Source organism: Triturus cristatus, chromosome 2_2 (genome assembly GCF_964204655.1).
Source record: "Triturus cristatus chromosome 2_2, aTriCri1.1, whole genome shotgun sequence".
Classification (NCBI taxonomy): Eukaryota; Metazoa; Chordata; class Amphibia; order Caudata; family Salamandridae; genus Triturus; species Triturus cristatus.
The window spans coordinates 545520718-545545852 of NC_140582.1; the positions used below are offsets into that span (position 1 = coordinate 545520718).

A 25135-nucleotide genomic window follows, 5' to 3' on the forward strand; every position below is an offset into this window, starting at 1 on the left:
CAAATGGTCTCAGAAAACAACTTTTAAAATCTGAAAACAGTCTATTATAGAATTCTTCACTCTTAACATTGGATTGCTGAGGTCCCCAAGTGACCTACGAAGTCCTTCAAAGCCTATAGCTGAGGCGCTTTCATGTCAAGGCAATTGGAGGTCCTCTGGGACTTACAAACGCAATTGAATACACTAGAGCAGGAGCTTCGTGCTCTTGAGTTTTAATATTTTGATTCAGGGAAGTTGCACTATCTGGCTCACTTACGCAATAAACTGTTGGAATATGATGAAACTGCTGAGGAAAGCTTGCTAGTTAAATAAAGAACTATCACCAGAAAATATGGTGAGGGGGATAGAGCTAAAAAAACGTTAGCTCTGTTGCTTAAGAAAAAGTAGACAAGCTCCTGCATTATTGAGTTGCAGAATGACCAGGACCAACAGTGACACTCCACGAAAGATGTCTTGCATATAATGAATCAGTTCTTCTCCACCCTACACGATTCTACTACCAACCATCTCCCAAGCCAAATCACTGACTATCTTGATTCATTTGCTTTGGCTGGAAAATGCTCATATGAAATACTTGGATGCCCCATTTGATGAAGAAGAAATAATAGACGTAATCTGCACTATGCCTGGGAATAAGGCCCCTGGCCTAGATGGACCAGATTTTACAAGGAATATGCCTAGGAACAAGCCTCAAAGTTGCTTGCTATGCAGGAGGAAGCTAGGAAATTTTGGATATCTCACTACTACTGTTAGAGAAGCACTAATAGTAAAGATTCTAAATCCCAAAAAACTACCTTCCCCAGTGTGACTCATATAGGCCACTGTCTATGATTAACATAATTAACAAGATTCTAGGCAAACTACTCACAAAAAGGATTCTACCCCTCCTCCCAGATATTGTTCATCTGGTCAAGTCAGGATTTGTTCCAGGACAATCCACTGTGCATAACCTGTGCACCCTCTTTGCTCAACTCTGCACGCTAAACCTGTAGCTTTGGGTGATGTTCCTAGAGGCAAAGAAGGCCTTTGATTAACTGAAGTGGCCATATATTTTTACACTACTCTGTCGGATTGGGCTTAGTACCCTCCTTCCTTCAGTGGATCAAGTGTCTGTAAGAGATACATACTGCTAAGCTTTGCATAAAAGGCATCATCTCTGCACTCTTAGCGATCAGCAGAGGCACCCAACAGGGATGCCTGCTATCTCTAAATTTGTATGCCATAGCCATTGAGCAGCTTGCAGCTTGTCTGCAACAACACCATGCTGAAAGAAATCTCATCTACATGCCGGAAGGCTTGTTGTATCAGTGCAGACAACGTGACTATTTATATATAGGACTCAGAAACCAACCTAGAACCTATGTTGTGTGAATTTCTTAAATGTAGTTCCCTCACTGGGATCAAAATCAATTGGTTAAAGTCAGTGTTTTTCCCCTTGACCATAGTCACTAAGTTCCCACTGAAGGTGGCTGGTTCGGGTGTCTAGTATCTGGTAATATGATTAGTAGGGACATCACGCAGCTGTGGCAGCTAAACTATGGCACAGCTTTCTTGTGACTGGAGGAGCATGCTCCAATCTGGTCCAGACTGCCCCTGACCTTCGTTGAGAGAACCACCATTGCAAAAATGTTGATACTGCTTAGGATCCTCTTCCTCTTTGCAAGCACTTTGCTCCCATTAACTAGAGCATCCTTCAACCATGTTAAAGCCCTCCTTATTAGCTTGACATGGGCTGGCCGACGGCCATGGCTATCCTGGGAGGCACTAACCCTACTGTTTGACCAGGTCCGTTTGGGTGCGCTTGACCTGGAACTGTACTATTGCTGCGCACAGGCTCAATATGTGTGCTATTGGCCCCCTCCCATGCCTTGCCAACCGTATATTGCCATACTGGAGAAAACTGTTGATTCTTGCCTTTTGGATATGCTGATCTGCACTCCAAAAATAGATCAATACTGTTAAATCTGTGGTGTTGGCTTGGACTGGATGTGCTGTAGCGCTTGCCTTGACTGTCTATCTTCTGCTGGGCTGAGGCTAGTGCATAACCAGATGCTTCCTCTAATGGTGGATGAACAGGTTCAACAACAGCTGAGGTGCATGTGCCTGGCCATGATGGGGGACTTATACCCTAAAGGTATCTTTATTACTTTACAAGATGTCCAGAATACCGTAGATTGCACACCACTTGATGTATTCCTCTATTACTGACTGTGTAGTACTTGCAAACAGCAAACAGATGCAAATCACTTTCCCACCAAAACCTGGTTGCTGGCAGGCACTAGATGGTGTACTAAATTCTTCCTCTTCTAGGGTGTTAATCTCAAAACTGTACTCCTCTATGCATGGTAAGGCCCCTAGATGATGAATGAGAAACTGAAGCACTAGACTTTACAAAATGGAGCTTTCAAAGGTAACACACTGTCTGTGATGTGGTGCATATGACACAGATTTTATGCATATAGCATCGATGTGTTGCAGAGTAGCAACATTCTGGTACTCGGTATATGATTGTATCGAAGTTGTTGGAAATGGCCTTTTGCCTTCATCTTCTCCTTTTTGATTAATTCCTTTTTGGTGGTTTTAGGACTCTGCGCTCTTTACCACTGCTAACCAGTGCTTAAGTGCATGTGCTTTCTCCCTAAATGTAGTAACATTGGCTTATCCATAACTGGCATATTTATTTTACGTCTCAGTCCCTGATAAAGTGTACTGCATGTGCCCAGGGCCTAAAAATTAAATGCTAGTAGAAGACCCCAGCACTGATTGTGCCACCCCCTTAAGTAACCCTTTAAACATGTCTCAGGCCGGCAATTGCCGAGCCTGCGTGTGCTGTTTAGGCTGTGTTGACAACCTGGCTAATTAATCCTCTTTCCAGGTCCAAAACTTCCTTTTTGAATACATATAGGTCACCCATAAGGTAAGCCACGGACAGCTCAAAGGACAGGGTGCAATGTGTTTAAAAAGTAGGACATGTACTTTTACGTTTTACATGTCATAGTAGTGTGAAAAACTCTAAAATGTGTTTTTCACTACTGCAAGGCCTATCTCTCCCATAGGTTAACATTCTGGTTACCTTATTCCATTTTATAAGTGTAATTTCCAAATGGAAAGAGATTTGACCTCCAAGTTTGGTGCCTCTGGAATCCATAATTTAAAATCATAACGTATAGCAAAGTAATATTTTAAATTGCAATGCTGAAAATGCCACTTTTAGAAAGTTAAAAAAATATCGAAAGGGTAACGCTGATGCACACCCATCTGTCGCACTGCGAGATCAGGAATGTATCCTTCTCATCACCAACTTCTCTTTTCCTTTTAAATTGTACTCCTCTTATTCAAAGTAAACCAATCTGTAATCCAAGACCTTTATCCAAAGTTCATCCATACTTCCAACGTACCAAAGAAAACAGCGTGATTCCAACCTGATTCGTTTTACATTTTCACATATCTCCTGCATGCCCTCCGGGCCTTCAACAGTAACACGTTGAAAAGAATCATTGAAAGCAAGTTGGCTCAAAAGATATTTATTACTTTTCACCCAATGCATTTCGGGCCACAGGGGCCCTTCGTCAGGGGTCACTGAAATGGATAATAAAAAGACACTCAGCCATATGTACAAAGCAAACTCTCTGCATTGAAATGAAAAAAAAATGAAATAACGCTGTGAATATGAAAATGAACCCAAATGTTCAACCTTCCTACAATTTAAACCCCAAAACTCCTAAAGCTAATCTCCTCCCTCCAACGATTCATCCCCTGCCCACACAAAAATTAATCCAGCACGTGAAAACTAATTAGTAAACACACTAACCCACTACCCTTACTCACATACTCTCAAACTGCGAGACATCCCTCAATTAAACACCTCTGTTAAACCCACCCTGTTTACTAATGTTAATAAACATCCCTTCAGTGCACTGTGAAAATGTTAAGGAGTGAATCACCTTAAAAGCCGCGAGCGGCGGTAACATCATAACGTTGAACGCCATTCGACACTGTCAGCATTCAGTTTGGCTGAAACCCTTCCATCGTAGTTTTAAACTCGTGCACTATAGGAAACAGGTGCGATTCTACCCCATGACCTGATCAGGTTGAAATTCAAATCTTTAAAGAAACAGCTCCCAAAAAAATATCAAAAGAGTAAAACAAAAACAATCCCCATTCGACACCAATGTTTCACGTGCATATTAACTCTACTCTGCTTTTAGAAAGTTGGCATTTTCCTACTTTGGCCATTTGGTACGGGCTGCCTGTCTCTGATCACATGTTTAGGGTGGGTGCCAGCTGGGTTTTTTGCATTCACCCTAGACAGCCAAATGGGAGCTTAGGCATGACTTGATGGGCCATCCTGGCAGTATGGGAGGGAGAAGCTGGGCACAGCCACACACTTACATCTGAATAGGCTGTGTCCTGTTCTCATACACAGGGCTGCATACCCCCCTGTAGTGAGTCTGGAGACAGGGCAGGAAGGGAGGACCTCTGTGCACTTCAAAGCCCTTCTTTGAAGTCTCCCCTACTTCAAAGGCACCACTTGGTATAAGAATTGAACTTTAGACCCTACCAGCTCAGTACACTTCCGGTCCTGTGGATACTCTGCTAAGAAGAAGGACTACTGTGCTGCTGAAGGACTGTCACTTTGCTGGAGTGCTGCTCTGGAAGAACTGCTGCCTTGCTGTGCTGACCTGCTGCCTGCTGCCCTCTTGCCTGCAGAGGGCAAATTGAACCTGGAACTTACCTTGAACCCGGGACCCCAGAGGGACTTAAAGAGCTAGTCTCCTTGCCTCCTGATCTGATCCTCAGGGACATAACAGGCCCTGGACCTGTCTTCAACCTTCTCCTGACCCCCAAGAGGTGCCTCTCAGGTCCTGGGCCATTGGAAGTGTTGTCTTGTCCATAAATCAAGCTTTTGGGTTCTTTGTGAAAGTAAAGAGGCCAATTCGCGCAGGAACTGCTCCGCTCACACAAAGGATGAGAGCAAGCAGCCGCACGTTAGTCTTTTCGCACAGCAGGCATCATCTGCTGGCATGTATCACCACCTAGAAACTCCAGCCTCCCTGTCCTGACACCAAGCCTGCTCTTTACGCCACACCGACCACCGCCAGCAACGATCTCCTTGCTCCCAGTTACCTGCTTTCCAGAGAATGGGACTACTGCCAGCGGGACGTATCTGGTCCACGCTCCATTACGGTCGGCTTGAACTTTTGGATGTGACCCGGTCTAGTGCGAACAGCTTTCCCCTGTTGGCGCTTTATGCTTTTCGGCACTATATTAAAGCTTATTCTTTAAAAATTCATAACTGTGGTTCTACTTATTGGATTATTGGCACTTAGATCTTCTTTTGTACATGAAATTAAGCTTTATTGTTCTAACCTGCTGTGGAATATTTTTGTGCGGTGTTTTTACTGTTTTCCTGTTTGAAAAGTTGCACAATATTTACACGTTGCCTCTTGAGTTAAGCCTGCATGCTCTGTGCCAAGCTACCAGAGGGTGAGCACAGTAATGAAGGGTGTGTTTGTGGCTTACCCAGACTAGGATTATGGTTACTGCTTGACCAGGGCTTCCAACCCAGTCAACTAGGAACACAATTTCTAACATTTGTGATCAGCTGCGAGGATGGGACTTGTGTTTGTGCAGTACCATACAGTAACTTGTAGTACTCTACCAATGCACAGTCAAGACCAATTCAAATTCCAAATCATGTCTCTGTCTGGTGGATACATACAACTGCACCTGCAAAGATGGAATTTGAGCTGGTTAACCTTGAGGTTTACACTGTGGCCCAGCTCAAAGAGATCTGCCAAGAGCACTACCACGAAGTTGGAGTTGCAAAAGGTGATGAGGTCCTGGGCAGAAGTCCACTTTGCACTGGGTGCAACCACAGAGGATGAGGATGAGGAGCCTGATGATGGCCCTTCAGAGGAAACACCTGCAGCTGAGAGGGAAGAAAGGCTCAGTGAATTGGAGCTTCCTGCCAGGGCAGGGAGAAGTGTCTCTTCTCAAGGCCTCTCCCTAGAGGAACTGGCTGAGAGGGGGGAGGAGAGGGAATTTAAGTTGCAGATGGCAAAATAAAAATGGAGGAGGAGAAGAAAAGAGCTTTGTAGAAGAACAAACTGGCCATGGAGGGGCGAAGGAGGGCCCATGAGATCAGTCTCAGAGAGCTGGATTTGAGATCTAAACAGATTGATTCCAGCAGCAATGGTGGCAGCATGCCTGTAGTGTCCACTGTTGAAGGAGAAGATTTGGTGCCCACTTACTATCATGTACCTAGGGCCTGTAAATTGAATGCTACTATTGGGCTGCAGCACTTATTCTGCCACCTACTAAAGTAGCCCCGTAAAACACGTTGCAGGCCTGCCATTGCAGCCTAGAGTGCAATTCCATTTAAACCTGGCAAAATAAACCTTTTGCCAGGCTTAAAAATGCATTTTAAAATATTTATGTCACCCCCAAGGTACGCCCTAAAGACTCATAGGGCAAGGTGCATCATATTTAAAAAGTAGGATATGTGTATTTATGTTTTACATGTCCTGACAGTGAAAAACCCCTAAAGTACTTTTTCATTGTAGTGAGGCTATCTCTCCCGTAGATTAGCACTGGGTTATCGTATTACACGTAGTAAGTGATTACGTAAGGTTAGCAATAGAAATGCAGCTTCCACTCATTTGAATTGTAATGTAAAACACTCTTAAATGGTAAAGTCAGCTTTTAGGTTACTATTCTGGAAATGCCACTTTTAGGAAGTTGCCATGTTTCTACCTAACCCCTTCTCAGCATACACAGATTGGCACTAGCTAGTAGAATAGCACCTTCAGAACTTCCCATCAGAACACTCCTGGACCTGTGTAAGATTCAGAAGAAGGGCTGCACTTGGAGCCAGGATCCCCAGAAGTGACTCTAAGGGTCAGCTGGGTGACCTCCTGTTTGAGGTACAGGAACACAGCAAGTTTCCCCAGGCCTCCCTGCACCAGCCCAGCTGACCAGCACCAAGTGGACCTTCATGAGCCATGCTGCTGGTCTCTACTGGAGTGAGTCCACATCCCCAAAAGGTGCTCCCCCCTGGTCCTTGACTCTTCGCTGGCATCAGAGCATACTCCTCCTGCCTCAAACCCGTAAAACCAGCACTCCAGGGGAAAATCCAAAAGCTAGGGGCTATTCGTGATTCAGATTGTGCTTCTTGCATCAGCAACAGTCACCACTTCTCCTGCCAGAACAAAGTTTCGATGGCAACCAGCTCTTTGTGCCAAAGGTGACTGCCTGCATCTGCTGCCAATGTGAAGCTCCTGCACTGGCTGCTCCTCGCACCAACAACTAATTCCTTGTGGCTATAGTTCCAATTTGGAAGGTGATGCAGTGATGGACCGACCCCCACTGCGTACACTTCGCCATCAACCAACCCAAGGCACCCAAACCAGCCCCACGCCCACCACGAAGGAAATGGAGGAAGGTTACCGACGAGCAACTTAACTCCACCCTCACCAGAGACAACCACACTGGGGCACCCGACGCAAACGATGCAGCCAGAGAACTCCACACCTGGATCTACAACTGCACAAACGAGCTCGTCCCACTACGCAACCCCGACAGACAACGCCCCAGGAAAGCCACCTGGTTCACCACCGCTCTCCAAGAAGCCAGACGCACCTGCAGATGCCTGGAGAAGAACTGGAGAAACACCAAGACAAACGAAAACCACACCACCTACAGGGACGCCATGACGGACTACCACAATCAGATCAGTGCCACCAAGAGGAACTTCATAGACAACAAAATCCTGGCCTACTCCACCAACTCCAAGGAAATTTTCAGTGTCATTCAAGAATTTACCAACCCACGCAGCGAAGCCACAGACATCACCCCATCCCAAGACCTCAGCAACAAGCTTGGAACCTATTTCCACCTCAAGATCAAAAACCTCCACAACAACTTCACAGACCATACACCAGATGCCATTGGCCTCCCCACCCCCCAGAAGCAGCAGCCAGCCCACCATCTCCAACTGGACACCGATCATGGCCGAGGACACCGCCGCCACCATGAAAAGAATCCACTTGGGGGCCCCCACCAACCCGTGCCCCCCTCACATCTACCTCAGAGCCACAGCCACCATCGCACCTGAACTAAAATGCACCATCAACACCACCTTCAAAACAGGCACCTTCCCAGAAGACTGGAAGCATGCAGTAGTCAGACCCCTGCTCAAGAAGCCCACAGCTGACCCCACAGACCTCAAGAACTATCGGCACATCTCGCTCTTCCCCTTCGCAGCCAAAGTTGCAGAGAAAACAGTCAACAGGAAACTGACACAATTCATTGAAGAGAACGCCGTCCTCGACCCATCCCAATCCGGATTCTGAAGCAACCACTGCATAGAGACCGCCCTACTTGCTGCCACAGATGACATCCACAACCTCCTGGATCAAGGCCACTCCACAGCCCTCATCCTAATCGACCTATCAGTGGCCTTCGACACCGTCTCCCACCGCACACTAGTCGCCAGACTACATGATGCAGGCATGCAAGGAACAGCCCTGGACTGGATCCGATCATTCCTCACCGGAATAAGCCAAAGGATCAGACTCCCACCCTTCCTCTCCGACCGCACGAAAATCGCCTACGGAGTCCCACAGGGTTCATCCCTGAGCTCCACCCTCTTCAACATCTACATGGCCCCCCTCGCAGCCATCGTCCAACAAAACGGCCTCAACGTTGTATCCAACGTCGACGACACCCAGCTCATCCTCACCCTCACCAAAGACCCCACCACTGCCAAATTCAACTTCCAGAAAGGAATGCAAGACATCGCAGTCTGGATGACCAACAGCTGCCTGAAGCTCAATGTTAAGTAGACAGAAGTCCTCATCCTCGGTACCACCCCTTCTGCATGGGACAGCAACTGGTGGCTGACCGCCCTCGGTAGCCCACCTTCCCCCTCAGATCATACCAAGAACCTCGGCATAGTACTCGACTCATCACTCACCATGAACAGACAGGTCAACGCCGTCACCTCCACCTGCTTCAACACCCTCCACATCCTCCGCAAGACCTTCAAGTGGATCCCCCCTGAGTCAAGGAAGACAGTCACCCACACACTCACCACCAGCAGACTGGACTATGAAAACACACTGTATGCCGGCATCAACAAGTCCCTACTCCGCAAACTCCAGACAATACAGAACACTGCCACCAGACTAATCCTCGGCATCCCCCGACACAAACAAATCAGCCAACACCTACGAAGTCTCCGCTGGCTCCCCGTGGAGAAAAGAGTCACTTTCAAAATCCTCACTCACGCCTACAAATGCCTACACAACGGACCAAAATACAATGACAGAATCAAGTTCCACATACCCAAAAGAAACCTCTGATGTTCCAACCTCGCACTGGCCGAAACTCTGCGCTTCCACAGAGCCAGAACAGGCAGAAGATCCTTCTCTCACATTGCAGCCAAGACCTGGAACAAACTACCGGCAGACATCAGACGCGCCCACACCCTGAACACCTTCAGGAAAACCCTCAAGACCTGGCTCTTCGGCTAAACAGATCTGCGCACCCCCCCTTCAGTGCCTTGAGACCCTCACAGGTGAGTAGCGCGCTTACAATTCCTGGATTGATTGATTGAGTTTTTCAATTATTTATTTATATTTGCATAAGCCAAGTGCAATATTGTTTAACTAAAAGGCAACCTTCATTTGAAAATTCTCACACATTGCATTTAATGACAACCTAAAACTAAATTCCTAATCTAGCCTATAGATCTCAAAGTTCACTAAAGCAATAATTGAAAAAAAAATACCTTCAGGCACCATAACCGTTTCTAGAGGTGGAATGGTGGGTGCATTGTCATTGATGTCCAAAACCTCTATTGTCACCTCGCTTGTAGTAGAAAGGTTTGGGTTTCCCTTATCCATTGCCTGAAGTATCAACCTACCAAAGAAAAAAATTACATGCATTTTTCATTGTATTTAGATTGCTGAATGCATAAGTTCTAAAAACAAATAAGTGCTGGAGCTCAAAATTTCTCTTCTGAGTTCACTGCTAAAGCCACCGAATGCCAGGGAGGCCGAATGCCATGGCTGCCTACACTTAACTTGCAATTCTGTCCCTTTATCTCACTCTGAAGTTTTCTTCATCCCCACTTTCTCCCTTCATCAATGTTTTTCAACCTTTTTCTTACTCCTTCTTTCCCTTTTTTCTGACTTTATCTATCTTGTTGTGTGATTACAAATAAATCCTGGTCCCTAAAAATGAGTAATAGAGTCCAACATAAATTAAGCACTGGTCATATTTAAATTGATGTCCTCAATTAAACCAGTGCTTTTTCAGTAGTTTGTTATTGTTTGCAATATGTTCATTTGTTAATTAATTTCTATCTCACACTTACCAATTAACTCTTGCAGATAAATGGCCGAAACATGTTGACCTCTCACAATTAAATATTAGGAGTGGTAGATCACTTACACATCCACCTCAGCACTGACTTTGTTTTTAATGTTACCCCTTCCTGACTAATTAAACTCAGTAAACAGGAAAGGAGGTAATTTTAACTCTCACTTTTGTTCCACAACTTTTTCACGACCGTCATAAACCAAATGGTCTTCCTCCAGGTAAAGGAGTGAAGACCGACTGGAGAACTGGAAACTCAGGTGGTCAAGACCTGATGCTGACATTATTCACCTAACTAATAAGGCGAAGAATTAAAATATACCGCCCCCAAAGCTAGAGTGAATGAGGGTTTTTTAGAACCTATAGACCCTGGTGCTAATAGACACGTGATTCATTCTCCTTTGATTGATGTGATTACCCATGGAGACCGAATGGATCTCAGCTTCTCCCTCCCTCTGTATGATATATGGTATTGCTGTATGCCACCCTGTCTCTAGGCTACGACTGAGTTAGGAATGTACAGCTAGACAAATGTATTTGACTTTTTTAGTTTCCCACCTACAGACAACTTTAGTTATCTATTGTGCAACCTTATTGTCTAAATTGGGTCAGTCTCACGCTCATGATTAGATGGCTTTCTTGTCTTTCTCAGTTTCCTTCTCTATATTTGATTGCTTTCCTTCTTATTGTTGCATTTGCCCTACCACAGAGCAGTGATTTTCACTGGATGAGTGCTTCTCACTATACATGTTTCTCACTGGATGTGTTCTATCCTTCCACAGCACACTAGGGAGGAATTTCTATCTCATTTACACTAATTTGGAACTGATACCCTTTTCCCTGATATCTCCTGTGCCTGCTTATTTTCTCTACCATCCTGTCCAACTCTATCTTTCTGCTTTCATCATCCTTGCTCGTTTGCTACTCCCCATGAAACTCACTGTTTTTGTAATAAATGTTTTAAATAGTTTTTGTGCCCGAGAGAGTCGCTACCCCAGGCTCTGTTATCTTCACCCCTAACTGCCTCTTTTCTGATGCTAGCCAGTTATCCCTCATCCCTTCCAGTCCCACTCCATTTGATTTTATTTTTCATTTTGCGGGCCTGGCAGCTGCAGTGTGCTACCAGCTGCTCGCTTTTTTAATGGTTCTTTTTAATTTTACTTCATCATTCTGAAATGGCTGCCAGCAATCTTGGAAAGGCAAACAAAAAATTCAAAAAGGCCCTGAAGTGTCACAACGTTTCTTACAAACAATTCCAAGATGGATGCCCTTTGCATGCATGGGTTCACAAGCACTCATGGCCAATTTAGCTTTTTTTGACTTTACTGTATAATCAAGACTGGTGTCCATTTTAGAATAGTAAAATAAAAATAGTAAGTAAAGTGTGTGGGAATGACAATGGTAGCAAGAATTGGAAAAGCTAGTTGGTCAGTACCTGCCTTTTAAAGCAGAGACCTAATGGCTTTGCTGATGCTTGTTTTAATATAATGAGCAGTGTTCCTGTCCTGATTTTTATTTTCAGCTCTGTGCATGGCAATATCAATTAACTGCAGTCTCTGATGCCAAAAAAGGGATCGCATTAACACATCAACACATGTAGGAATATGGTATATGCCATTTACATTTTAATGATGCCACAATTTTTAAGACCACTCAAGGAACGAAGATGTCTACAAAATATTGCAATATTCAAATCAATGTTTCATTTATTAGCAGTATTACCATTACATCAATGGTCTATCATCCTACTATGAAACTGAAGTGCTGTGAGAGATGGAACAAGTGTATTTACTTGAAGACAAGTAACAGTACACTCTGCAAATATATTGTTTTGTCTCATTTCAAAATCTCAATCCTGCCTTTTGACTTGGCCTAATGCATGCTCTTTCCGTTTGGACATATAAGGGCCTGATTACAAGTTTGGCGATAGCCCCTCTCCCGCACCACCAAACCAGTGTGCGCAACGGACACCAGATTACGATTTTTGTTGTCACTGGGGGGCGGCGCCGCTGTGGGACCATCAAAGACATTACCTGAATGGCATGGACTGGAGCAGTCCATGCCGTGCAGGTACTGGGGTGCATGCACACAGATGGAACTACATCTTCCCTCTGCATGTACCCCCTGACCCAGAGGCACACGGTTTCCTCTCTGCCACGGTTTCCATGGAGTAGGAACTGCCATGAAAACAACGGCGGAGAGGAAACACATAATATGCTTGGGAGGACCGTGGCAGTCCCGTCAAAAATATTGCAGCCTCAAGACCACTATGCCACCGCCAGTCATCTCTGATCCCTGGTGGTTGCAGCAATGCAATAGCCGTTCGACCGCCATAGTTGTAATAGGCCGGTTCAACTGCTTGTGTGGCAGTGGCTGAATCTCAATAGCGAATTGGAGTCAAGGTTGGAGAACGATACGTGGAGGATCAACCTGGAAGGACTCAATCAGAAACTGGACAAATATAGCAAAGAACTTCAAGAGGGCAAATTGAGCACTCAACAAAGAGGAGCTCGTGGTAACATTTAGTTTGTCGATTTATTTCAGAGTCTATGGCTGGGCTATGAACAGGTTACCATGTTTGATGTATCATTACATTTTGGAGGTGAGCGAGCATATATTTATTCTAGAAGGGCTGACTTTCATTATTGAGTTGACTGGTTACCACAATTTAAGTAATGGTTCATCTGATTCTACCGTATTGTGATTACAGTTTGGTTCTGATTGATTATACTCACCAGTATTATGGATCTTGTACTATATAGAATTACACGAGGTAGGAATGGTCATTTTCACCTCTATCTTAAGAGTGATTCACATTTGGTGATTTAATAATAAGTTAATTCTAATATAGACACTGAGTCATGGAAGGTATTGTGCATGAATACCTAAAAAGAAAACTGATTGCACACACCAGCAGTCTGTAATTGATTAGGTATACAATGCACAATGAAGTGGTATAAATACCAGGAATGGTACACTAGAACCCACAGTGCATGAAGGGTTGTTGGTTGTACATGATACTCCTCGTATATTATAATTGTTTAAACATTGGTATTTTATTTGGGTTTCAGATATGCCCCTGAGGAAAGGACCATGCAGTCCCTAAATGCATTGGGCATGAAAATGAAAAGAAAATATTTTTTGAGATGCAGTACACAAAGTATTATGCTTTCATATCGATGTTACATTTTGTATCAAAGTATATTTTGTTGAAAGAACACTTTTGTTGTAAGGAATAAAGACCTGGTACTAGCAGTATGGTATTTAATATAATAAACTGATTATATATTATGAACAACAAAAATGTTAAAAAATAAATGTTAAAAAATGCAGAAATAAGCAAATCGAGGTTCAGATTATGATAAATCTAGATTGAATTTTGGTTCTGAGTGAACAGTGCACACCGCATTCAAGTCTGTGTACTTGTTATATTATGCTAGTTTAAGTAACGTGTGTCGACAGCACATGCAGCGGTGTAGCACCAATTGATTATCTTGAAAAGATTTCATTTGAGGAGGATTAGCAGCAGGAAGCAGAAGGAGTGCACCTCTCAACAGTAAAACTGAGCAGTGGCTGGACCGCCACAGCGGCACCCTCGCGAGTATCGCAGTCCTTGGACCACCAGATTTGTAATCAGGCCCTAGTTGTCTACTGATTTGAAGTGCGTGGCTGTGAGCGGTGTATTGCTTGAAGTGTGGGTCACGGAGTGTACTTTCTACTTGGTGCATTCGCATGTAGGAGCATTCTACTCATGAAGGGGCAGTTGAAGAATTGTGTGACATAGATGCCTATAGATGCCCGTTATCATTGTATTCTGAGAGCTATGTAGATTCTGATTTCGAGGAAAGCCAGGTCTGTATTGCTTCGCAAACTGCTGAAATGGGTTGGTAGTGTGGACTTGTAGAACAGAATCTAAACAGATGTATCTTTAGTAAGAGAAATAAGGAGTTGATACAATGGCTTACATTGATATGAATTCAATTGTTTTTGTAATGTAGATATTAATTGCAATTGCCCACAATAATTTGAAATGTATTTGAATTTCATCCAAAAGGTACTGTCAATAATTAAATAAGGTGACATTTTGCAATTCTCAAACTGAGGTACTAACCCTAATAGTGTGCCCAAACACAAATGTTGCAATAGCACGTTTCCAAAACAATGACCAATGTGAAAAACTGTCAAAAGTTATTATATAAACATGAACAAGGTGCAGTAATTAAAATCAAAAGAAGCAAACCTGTAAACTGAAACTATTTCACGATCCAAGATTGCGTTTGTTTCTAAAATGCCAGTTGTTGAGTTGATTATAAATTCCTTATTTTCATTACCACTTATGATTGAATATTCAATTTCACCATTCCGTCCACTATCATCATCAATAGCAAACACCTGTAAGACAATGACAGCATTAGTCACACCAATAATGTGTTTTATTGTTTTTATTAAATATAATAATATTACATGCTTTGAACAGTGGATACAGGTGCATTTCATTACCATATCTCCACATTGTGTGTTGTAAAATGTGTGAATTAGCAGAAAACTAATTTTGTCATATGCTCCCTAAAGATGACTAACTCACACAGTATGGAAAATGAAACTATGTAGCATTTGAACAAATGTAAAACATTTTAAGAAATGTTTCTTTATGCCTTATCTATGAAGTGGCACTTGACTGTTGAAATGTGATTATTGTTGATTTTGTGGCTGAATATATACGAACCATTAAGGGCAAGAATTTTGGGGCAGTATTTGAAGCCATATATACCTAAAGTGGGTCCACTGAAAAGGCTGCCTGACTGGGTCTGAGCTGTGTTCAACGCTCGCCATTACGAACACTGCTTACTAAGGTCTCTTACCGATTTTAAGCTCATTTAATTGTTTTTAAGCACAGTATTTTAAAACTTTGTGTGTATTTGAAATAATTGTGGCAACTTAGCGCGATCTGCACCGCAAGGTTGCACCGGCCAAAGGGCTCCAGGTGCTTTGAGAAGGCCGCCATCTTGGAGGTCAGCGCACTAGCTCTCATCACGCTGGGGGGTTAAAAGGCACGCTGATGCGAACGCGCAGGGCTGCCTGACTGGGTCTGAGCTGTGTTCAACGCTCGCCAGTACGAACACTGCTGACTAAGGTCTCTTACCGATTTTAAGCTCATTTAATTGTTTTTAAGCACAGTATTTTAAAACTTTGTGTGTATTTGAAATAATTGCGTCAACTTAGCGCGATCTGCACCGCAAGGTTGCACCGGCCAAAGGGCTCCAGGGGCTTCGAGCGGGGCCGCCATCTTGGAGGTCAGCGCACTAGCTCTCATCACGCTGGGGGGTTAAAAGCCACGCTGATGCGAATGCGCCGCTGGCGCGCCGAAGGTGCGCCTTAGGCAAGCCCGTCTGTGCCTGTCCGCCCTCGGGCCGGTCTCAGGGCCTGTCCCCCTGACGGTTGTGATCCAACAAGGCCGACCTACACCAGGGAGGACCTTATCAAACTTAACCCTAGCGGGGGAAATGCTAGGTGTCCTTGTATACCTCTAGAAGGAATGTCCGAACGCCTTAGAAATATTTGCCCCTCCTGCAACACCCGTCTGCCATACAGTCTAGACCTTCCTGTCTCAGGCCCCAGCGACAGAATAGGTAAGAGGGACAATAAGGCGGGCCCACCGCCCCTTAGATGCATGTTGTTGAATGCTAGATCATTAACCAAACATAGCACGGAATGTGCTCGGCTCATTGGAGAACAAGACATTAATTTGGCCCTCATAACTGAGTCCTGGTCAGATCAGGCCTCTGGTCCTGACCTAGCTAACGCTACCCCACCGGGATTTCACTGTCATACCTTGGACAGACCTCACGGAAGAGGGGGAGGACTAGCAGTTATCTACCACAACTCACTTGAACCCATATTTCACAATGCCTCAAATGCCTCATGTGAGGCTCTTTCATTTAGCCTACGCACCTCACACCACAGTACCCTCAAGGGGATACTCCTATATTGCCCTCCGGGGCCTAGGGGTGGTTTCCTAGAACAGCTGGGGTCACTGCTCAAAGAAGGGCTATGCGCAGACTCCTTTTCTGTGCTAGGGGATTTTAACTTCCATCTGGAGGACCTATCTAATTCAGACACCGTCGCTCTAGGGAAGATGATGGGGGCAGATGAACTTAAACAGATGATTGGAGGACCAACACACAGCAAGGGGCATACCCTGGACGGCATATACTCCAATAATCCTACACTGACAGTCACCTCGGTACTCCCTCTGGTGTGGTCTGATCACAGCGCCATTTTTTTTGAGGTTACAGAGCCCATAGGTGATAAAATCAAACCAGATCATACAGGGAGTATTGGGAAAAGAGTTTGGAAAAACGTAGATTGCAAAGAGCTAGGGGAAGCATTAAAAAACACTAAGCGCCCTCTCGCCTCAAAGGTGGAAGATGCTGCCTCTGCATATAGGGAATGGCTAGAGGTAGCCTGTAACAAACTCGCCCCAATCAAAAAATGGATCCCTAAAAGGACGAAACCGTCTGCCCTATGGTTCTCAGAAGAACTAAAAATACTTACACAGACCTGCAAACATCTAGAAAGGGTGTGGAGGAAAGGCTATACAAGCATGAATAAGGATAACTACAAGCAGAGTCTCAGACAGTATAAAGATAAACTGTTGGAAACCAAAAAGACGTACTATACAGAACAAATTTCTCAGGCCAAATCTGACCCTAAGGTACTTTTCAAAACTATTTCCAAACTTGGGGCCCTAGAGGCTCCCAAGAGCCAAAGCAGCCCAGAGCTCTGCAAAACATTAGCCAAATTCTTCCAACAAAAAGTAGAAATTATACTATTCCACTTTTAGCCTAGTACAAAAGGAAAAAAAAACACCACGAGGCATGGAACCAAACACACCCGTGTTAGCCAATTTCATTATGCTAGAAACAGCTTTTGTCATAAAACTTCTGAACTCCACGTGCTCTGGTTCTGCATCAGTATTGAGGCAAATCCCTGAAATAATAGGGTCAACCCTCACCCCACTGTTCAATAACATAATTACATCAGGCATATTCCCTAGCCAGAGGAAGAAGGCCTCTATCCTTCCCATATTAAAAAAATCAACCTTGGACCCCAGGGATCCAAACAACTGCAGACCAATTTCAAGACTCCCACTTCCGGCCAAGATCTGTGAAAAGGCGATAAACAAACAACTCAGCTCATATCTTTTAAACAACAATCTGCTCGACCCCTCACAATATGGTTTTAGAGTAAATCATAGCACAGAGTTGGCTCTAATTAAATCCACTGAGGAGGTGAGGGAGGCACTGGACAGAGGAGGAAAGGCTATTCTGATTTTATTAGATCTGTCAGCGGCCTTTGACACGGTCCATCACGAGGTTCTGATTGGCTGGTTGTCTGAAATAGGGGTTCAAGGAGCTGCATGGAACCTTCTGCAGGCGTTCCTCTCTGAACGTTCACAAACAGTGGACCTGGACAACCATAGGTCAAAGCCATTTACTCACCCTTGTGGGGTATCACAGGTATCATCATTAAACCCTACACTTTTTAATATATATGTGATCTCCTTAGCAGCCCTGATCAAGTCCTATGGCTTCCAAATAACTTCATATGCAGACGATACACAAATAGTGTTATCAATCACACACGGATAGGAGAAGGATACTGGGGCTCGCTTTTTATAACTGCATGAAGGCCATCTCTGGATGGATGTCAGCCAACTGCTTAAAATTAAACTCTGGCAAAACAGAGGTCCTTATATTTGGAAATAACCCCAATATCTGGACGCCAGAGTGGTGGCCAGACGAGCTGGGCGTATGCCCATCACCCACCCGGAAAGCAAAAAACCTGGGGGTGATTATGGACAATAAACTCTCTTATGGCGACCATGTAAGTATGGTGGTCTCTGCCTGCTTCCTAATCCTTAGGCTAATAAGGAAAATAAAGATCTTTCTCCCCGAGAGCAGTCTCAGGACAGTGATCACAGCCCTCATTATGGCAAGGTTTGACTATTGCAATAGTCTTCTGCTAAATACTCAAAAAAAGCACATCAAGAGACTACAAATCGCTCGAAATGCAGCAGCAAGATTAATCACAGGCACTCCCAAATTTGTCTCTGTGATAAAGAGCTGGCACAACTTCACTGGCTCTCCGTGAGGCTAAGAGTATGTTTTGTGGCCCTATGTAGGGCCTTCAAAGCCCTCAATGGAATTGGCCCCAACCACCTGAGGCAGAAATTTAAGTGGTATATGCCCACTAGAAATCTTCGGTCTACAGAAGCCAAACTAGTTGTAACTCCCCCAATCAAAAAGGCCAGCTGGGGTGGCAGAAGCTTCATTACATGTGCCTCCAAAGCTTGGAATGAGCTCCCATTCCACCTGAGGAACTCTCCAGCTCTCCTTTCATTCAGAAGGGGGCTGAAAACCTGCCTCTTCACTCGGTAATTTCTCTTCACAGACAACCAGCAGGCATGTGCAGCCCCAGGACACCCCAGGGTAACCGTGCACTATACAAGTTCCATTAACATAACATAACATGATGGATCAGTGGATAGAATTGTCACTGTAATTACTTTAATTTTAAGCCTTTTCCATTTTAATGAGCTGCTTTTATAGTTTTTCATTTTCCATTCTTACCATAAGACTGGAAAGTTGTTTATCAGTAATCCTTCTGCTTGACTTCTCACTATTTTCTGTCCTCTTAAAAAATTATTTAGCAAGAGTTTTTTTAATACAGTGAGCTAAAATGTTGTAGTAATGAACTACTTACTAAATGATCCCAATACTATGCAATCACCGCGTCGGCCAGGATTACTTCTACAAAACTACATATAATTCACACACATAAGTCAAGACAGGCTGATACATTATATCTTATATTTTTGGCACTGCCCCAGCCTTGTAAATCTGGGGCAGCATCAAAAAGCAGTGGATGTTGCAGTGGAACGCCCACAGCAACACGCACCAAGCCCACCCCTTTTCCATAGCGGACTGCGGCAGAAAGGGGAATATTTACAAGGTGGCGTTAAGCCATGTTAAGTGGCTTAGCACCACCTTTAAAATATGGGGAGTGGCGCACGCCACTGGAGGCTCAAAAAAGGGTCCCTCCGGTGGCAAAAGAGGCTTGTAAATATGCCCCAGTGTATCTGTCATTTTGCTTTCCAGAAGATAGGTCTTTCCTACCTACAAAATAGGGTTTTTCCTTAAAACCAAACTAGAGCCCTGTGGTCTAACAATTTATATCTGCGTTATTGTCCTCGGATTTTCTAGGCCTGTGTGGGAGGCAGGGTGTTCTCTTGCTTAGCTACTAGGCAATAGAATAACCTACCCACCAACCCAGTGTCAACCCAGAGTCTAGCATTCCACCGACAACTTAAAACTTATCTGTTACCCAGCACATCTATAAAGATAATTAACCACTCTCATCTGTCAGCGAGATCCTTGTAATTTCCTTAGCACATGGGCACCCTCAGGAGCAACTTTGCACCTAAGACATATATAAATATACAAATAAATGCAACGAGTAGCAAAAGGCAATATTTGCTTTGATAGTAGTAACATACATGCTACAGGGTTGGACTGGGACAAAAATAGGGCCCGGCTACTAGAATAAAAGTAGCCCCCATTAGCAAAGCAGATAGCTAAAAAGTGGCCCACATTTGCAAATCTGAACAGTTTTGAACTTGTAAAGACAAGCTATGTAGTTGTTTTGAAAGATATGGGAGTCTGCATGTATTTGTGTTTGCTGCAGATAATATTTGTTTTAATTTCAGTGAAAGCTGCAGTAAAAGCCTGCCCACGTGTCCATAAAACAGGTCCACAAACTTCTAAAAAGTTGCCTGGTTACCCTATATGCCAGTCTGACTGCGTGAAATTGATTGGATGTGAAACCTCTTCATTTCAATAGGATTTTTTTAAGTGTAGGGAGGAAGGAAGATGTTAAGCATTAGGAAGAGAGATTAATACAGGAATTTTTGCAAAATATTTCAAAGGTTTGCATTACTTAGGGCGTCAATACAATGGCGGAGGGCCCACCGCCATCGCACTGCATTTTTCCACCTGCCAGATTACACTGGCGGGCGGAAACGTGGCGGCCGGAAAGACCGACCTCCACGGTTAAGACAGGGAGACATTTTCCGACCATCCATATAATACATGGTCACACCATCATGTTTCCCACCAACCATGTAAAACCTTTGTGCGTTGCTCTTCCATAAGAAAGAAAGAGCATTTTTACAAACATGAAGAAAAAAATAGAACATCTAGTGGAAAATTAAACATCAAAAACCTGTTAGATATTGTTAGACCTGGCATCATTGGCATGAGTCTCTCCTCCATTTTTTTCTGTTTGCCTCCTCTGTTTACGATGTTTTTGCTGGATTATTGCTTTGGGCACTGTGCCGCTGCTGATCAGTGCCACAGTGCAAGTGCTCCCTATGCTAAATTGTTACGTTGATTGGTGTTACCATGATTGGCTTGGTTGACTTACTATTCAGACCCTAGTCTAGTGCACTGCGTGTGCCAAGGGCGTGTAAGTTAACTGCTGCTGGTGGGCTTGCAGCACTGGTTGTGCCACCCACAGAAGCAGCGTGCAAAATGTGTCTCAGGCCTGCCACCGCGGCGCCTGCGTGCAGTCCCTGACTGCCATGTCGACTTGGTAAGGAAACCTACTTACCAGTCTCTAAACCTTCACTTTGCCACATTTCAGACACCTCTATGGTAGGCCCTAGGGCAGGGTGCATTGTGGGTAAAAGGTAGGTCATGCCCTGATGTGTGTGGCATGGCCTAATAGTGAATTACAGCCATTTTCGTTTTTCACTATTGAAGGGCTACCTGCCTCCAATAGGCCAGACTGGGCAGACTGATTATTAACTCCATTATAATCTATCTGACTCAGGGAGCATGGTAGCAAGTCGAGTTTAGTATCCCTGAACTCAGGATTTAATAACACACCCTTTAGGATGGATGGTTTTTAAATTCTATGTTTGAAAATAGCACTTTTAGAAAGTGGCTATTTTCTTGTCCAACTATCTACCGGTCTCTGCTGGTTTGGTGTGTGTGTCAGGGGCTGGGTGGCTCCAGAGGTCTGAGTGAGCCAGTATGGGGTGAATGGGGCGTTTACACGTAGAGTGAGGGAAGAGTAGCCTGCCCTGCCTGACACAATACTGGCTCCGCCTCCTGCTGGGCGACTGATAGCCCTGCTCCTGCCAGTGACAATACTGGCTCCGCCTCCTGCTGGGCGGCTGAGGACTCTGCCCGGCTCAGTGAATAGGCCAGGTGCCTCTGCCTGGCAACACCCACAACAAACCTGAGATGGTGGGAATCGCCCTGCTTGGACAAAGGGAACAAAGGGAAAAAGGGGTATAAGAGAAGGACCCCTGAACCAAGAACTCAGATCACTTCTGACAAGGAAACCTGTACCAAGGACAAGAAGCCTGCTGATCTAAGGACTTGCCTCCCCTTTCTGCCAGAGTGCTGTTTTGCTGTGGAGGAACCTGAAAGCAGCTTCTTTATTTTTGCCAAGGAACAAGGAGAGAGGAACTTGGTGTGTACTCTCTGAACACTTGCTAGGAAATCTCCAAGGACTGGAAGAGTGCCAGTCTCCTGCTGAAGTCACAGGGCCAAAGGACTTCACCATTTGCTGAATTGCTGGAAAGTGTTGTTTCCAGTACACAAGGGAAAATCTGCAGTCTCGACGCCGCCGGGCCCGATCGACGCCAGCAGCAACGCCAGTGAGCAGTGGGTATCGGCCCCGGCTCCAAGTGACCCCGTCTCGACGCCGGTATCGACGCCAGTGAGGAGTGAGTATCGGCTCTACCTCCAAGCGACCCCGTCCCGACGCCGCTGCTGATCGCATCGACTCGACGCCCTTCACGACGCCGTGAGCGCTGCTCCGGCCCGACATCCCTCGACGCCGCTGCGGATTGACCCGACTCCGAAGCACGCTCGACGCCGACATCTCGACGCCGTGGATCGTCGTTTTCTTCGTTTCTCAAGGTACTGTACTTGTGGGGTCTGTTGCGACTCCAGGCTCGACGTAGCGCTCCTCGCGGTCGACGCCGAACCTTGGGAATCTTGTAGACTCGACGTCGTGTGACTCCTGTGGGGGTTACATTGTTGCCAAAGAACTGTGCTCAGGAGAATACTTTGCTAAAGAACTATTTGCCAAGAAGAAACCTTACTTGAACTATTATTTTTCCTTCCAAAGAGTATTTATTAAGACTGTGGTATATTTTTGTCGTTATTTGGTCTTGTGCTAAGCCTTATATAAAAATACTATTTTTATAATAACTTCTGTGTCGTGTCCATCTGTAGTGTATTCACTTTATTACTGTATGTGGTCATAAATGCTTAACACACTGCCTCTGAGATAAGCCTGTCTGCTCTGCCAAGCTACCAAGGGGGTAGCAGGGGTTATCTGAGTGTGTAATCCCCTTGCCCTGACTAGAGTTGGTTGGTCCCTATTTGTCAGAAGTGTATACCTCTGCCAACTAGAGACCGCCGGTTCTAACATTGGTGGCAGCGGTGAGGATTTGAACTTTGCATTTATGACTCATGTGCAGTGATTAGTGTACGCTACATAGTGAAAGCAGACCATAACGCAGCCACAATCTGTTTTGGTAGGATATCCTATTTTTGTTCTCCGCTTTCCTGGATCTGATTTTTCTAAACACTGCCAGTTTTGACCATGGAGAATGCCGGAGCTGCTACACCTGTGGAGAATGTTGTGGGGGAATTCGATAAGGAGAAGATAGATTCCTACACGCTAAAAGATCTAAAAGGATTTTGCAAGCAGTTTAAAGTTCCTACCACAGGTGTCTCAAAGAAAGAGGGCTTCCTCAAAGCGCTGAAGGCCTGGTTAGAGGCCAGAAATCCCTCTGATCCGGTGGTGGTACCGGAAGAGGAAGAAGAAGAGGAAGAGGAAGAGCCCACAGGTGGGCCAGTGTCATCTCCAGGCAGTAGTGCGTCCTCTAGGAGCCTTTCCCCCGAAGAATTAGAAGACAGGGAGAAGGAGAGGGGGTACAAGTTAGAAATGGCAAAACTTAAATTAGGAGGGCAGTTGGAATTAGAGAATGCGAGAAGCAAGAGAGAAGCTGAAATGGAGAGCAAAAGATTAGATTTTGAGAGAGAGAAATTAGCGTTTGAACGTGAGAAGATGGTGAGGGAGATGGAGCTTAAAACTAAGAGTTTAGAGTTGAATCCCTCTGGTGGCAGCACTCCATCCGTGCCTGCAGAAAGTAGGTTTTATTTTCCTAAAGATGTGATCAAGGATTACAGTAAGAATGAAGATATTAGCCAATGGTTTAAAGCGTATGAGTTAGCATTGTTGGCCCACCGGGTCCCTGAGAAGGATTGGGGAACGGGGTTGTGGAGCCGCTTTACAAACGAGGGGAGAGATACCTTGTTGAGCCTTCCTGCTGAGGATAGGATGTCTTATACTCATATGAAAGATGCTTTAATGCTGAGATATGGCTTAACCCCAGAAAAGTACAGACAAACCTTTAGAGAATGTAAGAAGTTGCCTGGTACTACGTGGGTTGAATATGTGTCTTTTTTCTGCAGAACCATGGATGGTTGGATAAAGGGTAGCAAGGTTGATAGTTATGATGCTCTTTATGATTTGTTTGCTTGGGAGCACTTGTCTAATAACTGTTTTCCAGAGCTACGCCAGCACCTTGTTGATAGCAAGCTATCTAACCCTAGAAAACTTGCTGAGGAGGCGGACCGCTGGGTCAGTACCAGGGTCCACAAGGGTCCAGTGGGAGACTCAGCCAAAGGTGGGCAGGGTCCCCAGCAGAAGAGTGGGGGGGACAGGGGTAAACAGAGGGAGTTTCAGAAAGGGCCCCAAAGTAGTCCCCAAGGGAACCAAGGGAAGGGTTCCCAGCCTCCCCCTGTAAAGAAGCCAGAGGCCCCGACAGGTAAACCTGTTCACAGGGGCCCCATGACCTGCTATGCCTGTAAGCAGGTGGGACACCGTTATTATGATCCCCAGTGTCCCATGAAGGATTCGAATGCACCGCCGCGTGCACCCCCTCGTCAGGTAGCGAGTGTAGCCCTGGGAGGGGAGGAGATGGGTGCCCCCGGTGGGTGGGGTCCCGCAGAAATGTCCCTGGTCTCTTTAGGAGACGTGGAAATGGTCCCTCCAACCCCTCTGCCTAGTAACACTAAGAAATATAGGCAGTGGGTGACCATTAATGGCCATAGGGTGGAAGCTCTCAGAGACACCGGAGCAAGTGTGACAGCTGTCAAGTGTCACTTGGTGTCCAGAGAGCAGGTGGTCCCTCATGCATTCTACCCCGTTGTAGCTGCCGACAACTCACAGAGTCAGTGTGAGGTAGCTCAAGTTCCCTTTGAGTGGGGGGGGGGTCTCAGGTACTCTTCAGGTTGCTGTGAGGCCCGCCATGCCTGTTGATTGTCTCTTGGGCAATGATTTGGAGGACTCCCCTTGGGCTAAGGTGGAGAGAAAAGCGCATCTGGGAATGTTGGGTCTGCCTGAGTGGGTGTGTGCGACCACCCGGTCCATGTCAGTCAGTAAGGATGTTGATGGGGGCCCGGAGCCTGAAAGTATGGCCCAGGTCCCAACCGTGAAGAGAAGAGGCAGGGGGCGCGGGAAACCGTCCCCCATCGTTCCCGCGGTCCAGGAGGGAGCAGACCCTGAGGGGGATGCCCTGGAACCGACAGGAGAACAAGTGGCCGAACTGGGAGACCTGCCCGAGCTGACCCATTGGCAGCAGGATGGTGGTCCCTCCAGGGAG

General features: G+C 45.4%; 1 protein-coding gene across 1 annotated transcript in view; it reads right to left on the reverse strand.

The window, feature by feature from the left end:
- The window catches only part of DCHS2 (dachsous cadherin-related 2), a 1150696-nt gene that overhangs the window by 123782 nt on the left and 1001779 nt on the right, over positions 1-25135 (reverse strand). The window contains exons 19-20 of the mRNA XM_085641695.1: positions 14624-14775; positions 9794-9924 (exon numbers count right to left, since the gene is read on the reverse strand). Coding sequence (XP_085497821.1) covers positions 9794-9924; positions 14624-14775 — 283 coding nt within the window. The remainder of the gene's footprint in view (positions 1-9793; positions 9925-14623; positions 14776-25135) is intronic.